This window comes from Dendrobium catenatum, unplaced genomic scaffold, assembly GCF_001605985.2.
Source record: "Dendrobium catenatum unplaced genomic scaffold, ASM160598v2 fragScaff_scaffold_998, whole genome shotgun sequence".
NCBI classification, from domain to species: domain Eukaryota; kingdom Viridiplantae; phylum Streptophyta; class Magnoliopsida; order Asparagales; family Orchidaceae; genus Dendrobium; species Dendrobium catenatum.
In genome coordinates this window covers 15,471-26,299 of record NW_021319460.1, presented here as the reverse complement: position 1 = coordinate 26,299, position 10,829 = coordinate 15,471, and the positions used below count along the sequence as shown (strand labels likewise).

The 10,829-nt window shown below is 30.7% G+C and overlaps 1 protein-coding gene across 1 annotated transcript in view; it reads left to right on the top strand.

The window, feature by feature from the left end:
* Nucleotides 1–223: 223 nt before the first annotated feature.
* The window catches only part of LOC110106696 (putative pentatricopeptide repeat-containing protein At1g31840), a 19,656-nt gene continuing 9,050 nt past the window's right edge, over nt 224–10,829 (top strand). Inside the window, exons 1-3 of the mRNA XM_020836672.2 lie at nt 224–779; nt 870–1,017; nt 1,119–1,291. Of these exons, the coding sequence (XP_020692331.1) occupies nt 880–1,017; nt 1,119–1,291 (311 nt within the window). The 5' untranslated portion in view covers nt 224–779; nt 870–879. The remainder of the gene's footprint in view (nt 780–869; nt 1,018–1,118; nt 1,292–10,829) is intronic.

Here is a 10,829-nt window from a genome sequence, read left to right as displayed (position 1 = left end):
ATATAATATTTCCATATATTACATATGAATACAAATATGAGACAACACGATATGCATAGTTCTTCGACATGGACAACTACCATTGAAAATGTGATGATGAACCGTGAACCCCTCCTTGTTCCGGTTCGTTGTCCGGTCCGATTTTCAAAACCTTGATAAAAAACATAGATAAAGCGCATTTAAAAGTGCTTGGATGTCCAATTTTCCGCGTCCCGTGCAATAATTTGCCCCACCCTACGCTGCCTCTGCCTTTACTAATTTCCTGCTTGTCCCCGCTACCCGCTCCGCGATCCCCGCTCAAACATCTCGAAGCCGCCCGACCGCGAAGCCGTCGCTGTTCTCTCCTCTGCCCGACCAAGCCTGCCCACCGGGCGTAGCCGCTCTCTATTTCCACCGCGAATGTCCAGGCCATCTTGCTAAACACCGCTTACACTCCTGCTCCCTACGCAACCTTCGCCGTCGTTTTTCGCCGCCATCGCAGTAGTAATCTCCGTTCTTTCTACCCTCTCTCCTACTCTGTTCTAAATCCGCCACATGACGCCATCCTTCCTCATCACAACCCCACGCTACCGCTACGGCTGTCAGATATCTCTCATTTCTTCTCCCCTTCACTAGTTTCGGTCCAAATCTCAACTCTCAATAGCGTATCTGGCTGCCTCCGATCTTGTATCTTGCCTTCTATTTGACTATCGGCTTCTGGAACGGGCGAGCCTCTCAAAAGGTTCTCTCTCCAGCCCCGATTTGTAAATATGGCGATCCAAATGAGGAAAAAGTGGAAGGCAAGTAAAAACAGAGCCCTAGCTCTAGTTGGTCTGACATTCTGATCCCATTTGTTTATTTTATTATTTTCGACTATTGCCATGTTTTAGTTCGCCGAGGATGGAGTCTTCTTTGCTGAGCTTAGCCAAGTGCTCGCGCCGCATCATGCTGAAGTTGGATGCTCCAGCGTCAAGCTACGTGCGCTGGCCATTAGGAATAACATCGTTTTCCGTTCTAGGAGGACAGAGAATGCACTTGGTATTGGGATCAATCATTAATGCTGGGACAAATGTAGGCTTTTGATGGTTTTATTTTGATTTGATCTATTTGAGTTTTGTTTATCTTTTATGACCTTGAAGATGACAAAGGAGGGGATGATATGGGGATCGACTTCTGTGATTGGAAAGAGGTTCATGTTTTATGAGAACACTGCAAAACTCTATACGAAGAAGGTTAACAACAGAGGGCTTTGCAGAATCGCGCAAGTCCAGTTCTTGCCATTCAAGCCTCTTGGGGGGCTTGGTATTCAAAGGTGAATGCTCAATTTTTTTAATTATTACTTATGATTAGGACAATCTCTCAAAATTTAGTTACACATGCTAAATGGTTTAGGGTTGTTTACTTTAATAGTATTGGGATGTTCATGTTATTATGATGTTTTTGTATCTATCAATTACCATGTGTTTGGTTCAATTTTACCATACTAAAATGCCAGTGCTATCTTATATCAAAACACAACGAGATTTCTTCTGATATATTGTCACATGCAAAGTTATTTTTTTCCGCTTAGTTTGAACTAAAGTTAATTTACTTTATTATTCTTTTTTTTCACAAACCTTAAGCGAATGTATTCAAATTGGGTGTATTTTTTTGCATATGCTTATTTTACATTACATTCAAAATGCACTAAGGGGCTATTTGCTTTATTAAAAAATGAATGCAGAGTAAAAAGAATACTAATTTAGGAGATTATTTGTTTTGTAATTAGGTTTAAAGTTAATTTAGTGTAAAATTTGGCGATAGCAACAACGGAGGGCGGCAGTGGAGATGGTGGCGACAAGTGGCGATGGCAGCGGAGTTGGTGGGTAAATTCCAAATACATTGAAAATAAATAAGAAAAAGAATTTCATATTCTTCAATGGATTACTGTACATTTAATTTACTTCCCACCAAACACAATAAACTCAAAACACTTACATTTTTCTTACATTGCACCCATGATACTTGCAATCAAATAACCCCTAAACCGAATAATTCCTTTAGGCATTCTATTTGCTAATTCCATAGCCTACATATATAAGTTTGTCATTATTGCAAGAAAAATGTTCGAATAATAGAGGAAAAAAAGATGATGAAAAGAGGCTTAGTGATAGTATTAGGAAAGAAAAAAAGTAGATATTAAAATTGGTAAGACAAGAGATAAGAGATATAGAAATTTTGATCAAGTTAGACATTTTAGAAATGAAGATAATTGGATTTTAGCTAAAGATGAAGGTATTGAGGAAATATGAAAATGCTCATGGATAAATTAATAGATGAGCGTTTTAAGGAAGAGTTTAGTTTGGAACTACAACAAAAACATATGGGCTTAAAGCTGATCCTTGATGTAATCCAATTGAAATAGAAAAATACTTGGCCAATCCACCTTGTATTTGAACGTAAGTAACAACTCTTATATATATATATATATATATATATCCTTAATGACTTGCATATAAGTATTATTAACTCTCTCTTCTTCTAAAACTCTCTAGAGTACTTCTCTTAGAACTTTATCATATGTAGATCCTCCTTATTCGCTGTACTTTTCCATCAATTCTTTTAGCAAATATATAGCTTCCATAGTATACCAACCCATCATAAATTCAACTAATTTTGAGAAACATTAGTATTACATCATAACCTATGCTCTTTTACTCCGTACCATATTTTCAATGTATGACACATTAATTTAAATTTTTCTATAATTTGCACATTCTTGTGCATCACTTCTATTATTAAAAATAGGAATCAATATACTCATTAACCATTCATCTGAATTCTTTTTAGTCTTCAAATTAATATTAAAAATTTAGTTTGCTAAGAAATTTCTTTATCTTCTAAGCATTTATATACTTCTATTTGAATATCATAAGGTCATACTATTTTTTAATACTTCATTTTCTTTAAAGCCTCTTCAACTTCGAATTTACTAATAAATGATAAAATAAAAAAATATTTGGTTTCATTTAGGTCTAAGGCCCCTAAAATCATTAACCTTTATTGTCAAATTTATGGAAATATCTCACCACTTATGTTGAATATTTTCTTTTAAGAAAAACATTTTTTGTTTTTATTCTTAATACACTTTACATAAATTACATTTTTTTCTATTTTTTTGCTTTGCTAACTTATTACAAATATCTTTAGTCCTCCTTAATATCTAATCTATTATATAAATCAACATTAACAATAAATTCATGCCTTTATCCTACTAGTGGGGTCACTTACATGAATTAATTTTCTCCATTATATCATATTAAGAGTTAAATTCTTATTTTAATCTAATAAAAATGGTCATTGTTAATACTTCTAACCAATTCTTTTTAGGTTTATCTCTATCTTTCTTAGTATAGTTGGATCAATACATTTATCATATAAATCACTAAAAGTTAAATTTTTTGCATCATATATTACTTTTTTTTGAATCCCTATGGGCTCCTATGTACCTTTTCCAATTTTTTGAACTTTTGTATTTAAACCAATGTTTATAATAAATCTTCTTAGTTTTGATATTTTTTTAATATATTTTGATTCCACCACTAATTATTTTTATTATTAGGAGTTTTTCATTTTGATTCTCCAAGTATATATTTTACAACCTTCTTAATATCACTAAATACTTTTTCCTACATATCATTAGCTTTTTTATTAACAACCAAAATCTTAAAATCTTAAATCTTACTCACAAAAATATTTTTATTAGCATTTTTTAAATACACTATCTAATACTAAAATAATATTTTATTTTGTTTTTCATTTTACACTCCTTCATGTTAAAGTTCAAAACTAATAAGTGATGTTGGTACATAAAATTTTATTCGAAATGATTATAATTTTTGCAATCTAACTATCTATTTTCCTTATGAGAAAATAATCAATTTGAGTTTTATTATGTCCATTTTTATAACTATATGATTGATGTGTCTCATGACTTATTCTATTGATTTTGATGATAACAAATATATTCTTGGATATTTTAATTTGTGTTAAGTATTTTAGGTGCATTGACTGATAGATATGCAAGATGATTATTTATATGGGGTATACCTTGGAGAATCCAAGTTCGAGCAAAATTTGCATTAGCTGATAGATATGTAAGATGACTACTTATATGGGATATATCTTGTATAACCCAATTTTGAGCAAAATTAGTAAAACCTAAGATTGATAGGAGCTTTAGATATAATATTTTAGATTAAATTCATTCAAAAGTGTATTAGAGATCCATAGAAGTTTACTTGTATAGTTGTACGGTATGATTTGCTATATATATATATATATTAGGATTAATAAACTCATATTAAATATCAATAAAATTTCTTAATTAATTAATTATATGTTAATTTAGATATTTTTAAATACTTCATATATAACATAAAATTTGTCAAAATTATATAAAGATACTTAATTAGGATAATTAAAATTATAAGTATGTATGTTTGAAATTTTATTTATTATATTTAATATATACATTTCAAATTAAAATTCTTATAAATATTTACGAATAAAAGTGTTTTTATATAAATTGCATCATATTTTTTTGAATATTAAATATATTTTAAATAAATCTAAATATATTTAAATTTTTTTTAAATAAATATTACATAATAATTCCTGAGTTTTGGGTTGATCTTCATCAAGATCAAATTTTTATTTCATAGCTATTTTGATCTATTATTTATTTAATATAAATTAATTTTTTAATTAAATATTATATTATTATTTGATAAAATAATTTTAGTTCATTAGTTTTCTTTAAAATTAGCTTAAATTATAATTTTCTTATAAACACATCCCATTCTTTTTATGTAAGGGTTGCTATTAACTTGAAAATTTTAGCACCTTCTCTCTTCTTCCTTTCTTTTTATATAATATTTTGAGAGGAGAACATTAGATTTTCATTTTAAGTTCTCTACAATTTTATAAATCAAATTTTTAGTTCGGAAGCTTCAACATATTCATTTGAGCAACTTCTCTTAAAGTTCTCGAGTTCGTTTTCTATTTCTAAAATTTTCTTTGCTATTCCTTTGTATTGTTACCTTATAATTTTCTTATTTTTTTAATGAAATACTTGTTGAGCATCTTAGATTAAGTTTTATAGATTTAAAATTTTTTTCTCATCCGTAAAATTTTAAGCAAATCTTTTTAGTTTTGGCATAGATTTATATTTCAAATCTAATCCATTTTTAAAAGTATTATATGTACATGTTTAATTTAATATATTCACTTTATATAATTTAAGGAGTTATATTTTAAATAAAAAATAAACTAAATTTATGTGAAATTTTATTCATCTATATATATAAATATATAAATATATTTTACATCCCATTTATAAGTGGTGAGGTGATTATTAGTATTTCAAAAAATCACCTTAAATATTTTTTTTCTTTTATTGCAATTTAATTTGAGCTTGTATTATTTATAATAAGTTATTTTTTTTGTTAATATAAGCCATTTAACTTAGTGAAGTTCATATAGTAATTAGTCTGGGTTGTACTTTTGTAAGAGAGTTTTTAAGTTGTAAGTAATTTCTTTGATTTAAAAAAGTGAGGTTTGTAAGACAAACTTGTGATTAGTAGCTTTTAGCTCGAGAGTTGGCTGCTGTGGATGTATGTTGGATTGAAGTCTAGGTTGAACCACATAGAAATGTTGTGCCAACTATTTTCTTTACTTGCACTTGTTTTACTTTTTAGTTGTGAGACTTGTAATACTTTATGGCATAAAATATTAGTGATTAAAAGAGAAGCATAAAATTAACTGTTGTAGAGATGAGGGTGCTCAGGTGGATAAGTGGCTTTACACTTAAGAGTCATAATACAAAATATATATGAAAAGGTTGGAGTAGCTCCTGTGGCAAATAATATTAAAGAGATTCATCTTTAGATGGTTTGGTAACATAAAACGTCGGCCTTCCGATGACTTAAAGAGTAGATGTATTAGATCTGGCCTATGTTTAAAAATGTAGAAGTAAAGCTAAAAATACATTGTTAGAAACTATTATAAATGATATTTTTTATTAGATTTAAATGAGAACTCGATTCTTAATATGACACAACAGGAAAAAATGATTCATATAATCAACGTAATGATATAAAGGCTTGATTTTGTTATTGTTGTTACACCTGTGTACTTTATCATTTATTTTACTTGTAAAATATTAAAATTGTATGTTTGCTTGTTCTCTTGCCAATTAGTAGCAAAATTACTTGAATTACTTTTTTTAATCAAAAAATTTTTAAAACCATAATTTACCCCTCCTCTTACGGTATTATAGTCTTTCAACAATAACTAAGTAGATGCTCCTCTCTTTTCTTAAAAAAATATTAGCAATTATAAAGTAAGAAGTTCTAGCAAAATCTAATATGATCATACCACATTCATTAGTTTCTTCAAATTTACAACTATCATGAATGCTTTTAAAATCTTCTACCACTCTACTAATATGCCCATTTTAATCTCTTCCAATAAAAACTTTTTTTGTAAGAGGTATCATTTGCATTAATTTTTCTAAGTCATTCAAAAATTTTATTTTTGAACATATATCCAAATCTTATTAAGGACCACCATAAGCTCTTATAACATTAACAATCTTAGCATCAACAATAATGTTTAAGGTTATAATTCTATCTTCAATTTTATTAATTTCTACAGTATTATCTTTTAAATTCTTATTTATAATCATACATACACTATTTGTAATATGACTCCTATATGGATACCGAAGTTTAAATAGTAAACTATCAATCTCCTTAGCCTTTTCCCCTTTTAGTTTCTTGAATACATATCATTAATTTATTTATAAGATACCTATATTCCAATTTCTATCATAATTCTAGTTTTATGAACTAACTTATTTTTCAACATTCATCCATGATGTGGGAATCCTTATTTAATGGTATACCCTAGTGCTTGTGCAGTGGCCCTTACATAATTTTCGCTTTATTCAGGTCATACATCTCTTCTCTTCCAGGGAATGTCTTAGCATTAATATAATGTATTAAAATATTAATGTCATGATTGTTCAATTAGTTTTACATTGGTTATGGACTACCTAACGCAACCCCCATTTTTCTTATCTAGGGCTTTGGTTAAAATAAAATTGGCATGATATCTAAGCTACCTAGCTTTAGTTGGCATGACATTTACTAAAATAATTGATACTTTAGAACTATAAATAAAATGTATGGAAGATAGAAAACTTAGAATTAATAGGAAAAATATAATGTAATATAAAACTTTGTTAGAGAACTTTAATAATTTTTTGCTAAAAGTATTGTAACTTAGAGTGATATCTAAGTATAATAGGTTAACGAATTAACATTAATTTTAATTAAAAAAAAAAGAAAAAAAAAGTATGATAGGTTAACAACTATGTTGGATTTCTTATAAAAAAAATTGGGATATATGAGTTTATAATTTTTATAGTTCAAGTTGAGTTATTAAATGGAAAAGCACCTCTGGTAGGTTGTGTGATAAGAGATTGCCAGGGAGATTTAAATTCTTTTTTTTTTTAAATTATAATTAAGTTGGCTTTGTTGTATTGATTTGAGTCTTTTATGGTAAAAAAAGTGTTAATAGCTACGTTTAGAATAATAGAAATGAGAATATTAAGATAAATTTGTAGTGCAACGATGAATGATAAATTAAGTAATGACTACTTCCCTATCTTTTTAAACTTCGTCTCGGACTTCTATCTTCTTTCTTCTCTCCATGGTAACCCTTCAATTTGTATCTTTCTTCTCTTTAAAAATCTGTAAGTTGCAAGGTAGTTGCACCGTGTATTGTCCTAATATAATTTGAGGTGGCTTCTAAAAGTAGTTAGAAGCTTTGTTATGTCTTGTTTAGTGTATGTTTTGTCATTTGGAAGGAAGACAAGTTTTTTGTTTGCAATCTTAATTTTGTTTTTTTTTTAATGCATAAATTTGGTATCAGAGACTCTAGATTGTCGTTCTAGTCTTCCTTTCTTCTAAAAAATGGACTATCATGATGTAATAAAATCTATTGTTGACGAAAATAAGCCAAGTTATCTTGAAGTCCAAATTCCAACAAGCAAATGGGTCCCGTCCCAAGGAAATTCTACCGATCTACTCCAGAATGAGCTATACAAAATTCAAGAAAAAATGTGCTTTTGTGCAGAAAAATATGAGAGTAAGAAGAGTTTACTTCTAGCCGAGTTTAATCGAGAAAAAGAGATGATAAAAAATAAGTACACTGCTTTGATTCAGGAGTTAGATATGGATTGCGTCGTGTATTGTCCTAATGTAATTTGAGGTGGCTATTAAAAGTAGTTAGAAGCTTTGTTGTGTCCTCTTTAGTGTGTGTTTTGTCATTTGGAAGGAAGATAAGTTTTTTATTTGCAATCTTAATTTTGTTTTTTTTATAACATCAATTTGGTATGAGAGACTCTAAATTATCATTGTAGTCTTCTTTTCTTTTTAAAAAATGGACAATTATGATGTAATAGAATCTATTGTTGACAAATATCAGGCAAGTGATCTTGAAGTCCAAATTTCAACAAGCAAATGAGTTTCATCCCAAGGAAATTATACCGATCCAATCCAAAATGAGCTATACAAAATTCAAGAAAAATGTGCTTTTGTTTAGAAAAATATGAGAGTAAGAAGCGTTTACTTCTTGTCTAGTTTAATCGAGAAAAGGAGATGATTGAAAAGAAGTACGCTGCTTTGATTTGAGAGTTAGATATGGCTCAGTTTGCACTTGATGGAGGTTCTAAAGCTATCTCATCAGAAGATGAGATTTCTCTACCAAGGGAAAATTGATGTAGGAAAAAAATTTCAAAATTTTTTCCATATTTGGGTATTTATTGGTCGGCTATTTTTTCTTCTATTGGGCTTGGCCCATTTGTCTTTGGTTGCTTGATGTTTTGGAGTTCACGGCCGATGGGTTTTTGGTTGGCTGTGCCTTTCCTTGGTGGATGTTGGGTTGACTGGCTGCTCGGTTCCTGGGTTGGTCGTGCCTTTCCCTTGGTGTCTGTTGGGTTTCTTGGCTGTTTGGTTCCTGGACTGGCTGTCGGGATGCTTGGCTGCTCGGTTCTTGTGCTGGCCGTGCCTTGTTCTTTGAGTTTTTTTCTCCTGTTTTGATTGGTTGCTTGGGTGGTACTTGTGGTAGGTTGTTTGGATTCCATTTTCCTATTTAAGGGGCTGTTTGCTGTTGTTTATAGTGAAATATGTAATGATTTTGGAAACAAAACTTAAGGTTTTTATAGCTTGCGAGCTATTATCTTCTACTCTATCCCCTAAAAGTTCGTCCCAGACTCTACCACCTTCTATCCACGGTTCTCGCCCCATTTGTATTCTTCTTCTCTTTAAAATTTGTAAGTTGCAAGGTAGTTGTGTCGTGATTAGAAGGTTTTTTGTGTACTATTTAGTGTGTGTTTTGTCATTTGGAAGGAAGACATACTTTTTTGTTTGCAAACTTAGTTATGTTTTTTTATCCCATCAATTTGGTATTAGAGCCTCTAGGTTGTCGTTCTAGTTTTCCTTTCTTCAAAAAAATGGACAATCATGATGTAATAGAATCTATTGTTGTCGAAAATCAGCCGAGTGATCTTGAACTCCAAATTCCAACAAGCAATTAGGTCTCGTCCCAAGGAAATTCTACAGATCCAATCCAGAATGAGCTATACAAAATTCAAGAAAAAATGTGCTTTTGTGCAGAAAAATGTGAGAGTAAGAAGCGTTTACTCCTAGCCGAGTTTAATTGAGAAAATGAGATGATCGAAAAGAAGTATGCTGCTTTGATTCAAGAGTTAGATATGGCTCAGTCTGTGCTTGATGGAGGTTTTAAAGCTATATCATCAGGAGATGAGATTTCACCTCCAAAAGAAAATTGATGTAGGCAAAAAATTTCAATTTTTTTCCTTATTTGGGTATTTATTAGTGGGCTGTTTTTTCTTCTATTGGACTTGGCCCATTTGTCTTTGGTTGCTTGGTGTTTTGAGGTCTCAACTAATGTGTTTCTTGGTTGTTGGGTTTCCTGACGGTTTGGTTCCTGGGCTGGCCGTGCTTTTCCCTTGGTGTTTGTTGGGTTTCCTGATGGTTTGGTTCCTGGGCTGGTTGTTTGGATGTTGGGCTGCTCGGTTATTGTGCTGGCCGTGCCTTGTTCTTTGGGTTTTTTCCTTGTTTTGATTGGATGCTTGGGTGGCACTTAATGGGAGTTATGATGCACCTACACGGACACGGCGACACGGACACGACACGACACGGACACGGGACACGACAATTTTTAAAAATTTAGGATACGAGTGCGGCGTGAACACGACATAATAATTTTTTAATATAATATATAAAAATTAAGGTGACATTATAGTAAAAATGTCAAGCAATAATAAATCAATTCATGATAACTTGTTTAGCTTATAACATAAAGATGTTTAGTACAAAATATCTAGTACAAACACAAAAATATAAGCAAAAAATCATTTAATACAACATGAAGGTCTAACTACTCAATAGAGGGAATGATAAAATTAGATTCAGATGTTGGTCTTTGGCCTTCAATATCATCATCATTGAATATCATTGCTTCCAACTCTGGTTCATCTAGAGAAAGATTTGCAACCTTCAATAATCCCATATCATCAAGGCACTCGAACCCATCTCCAGCAACATCCCACATCTTGTTATCACCTGTCATATAAAGTGGGGTTTTCCTTGATAGAAGACGAAGATTTGTATGCACATAAACTAAATCTTCAGCACGTTGTGAAGTTATTTTATTCCTCTTCATTGATTGAATAAATGAGTATGTGCTCCAATTTCTCTCACAACAGGAAGAGAATGATA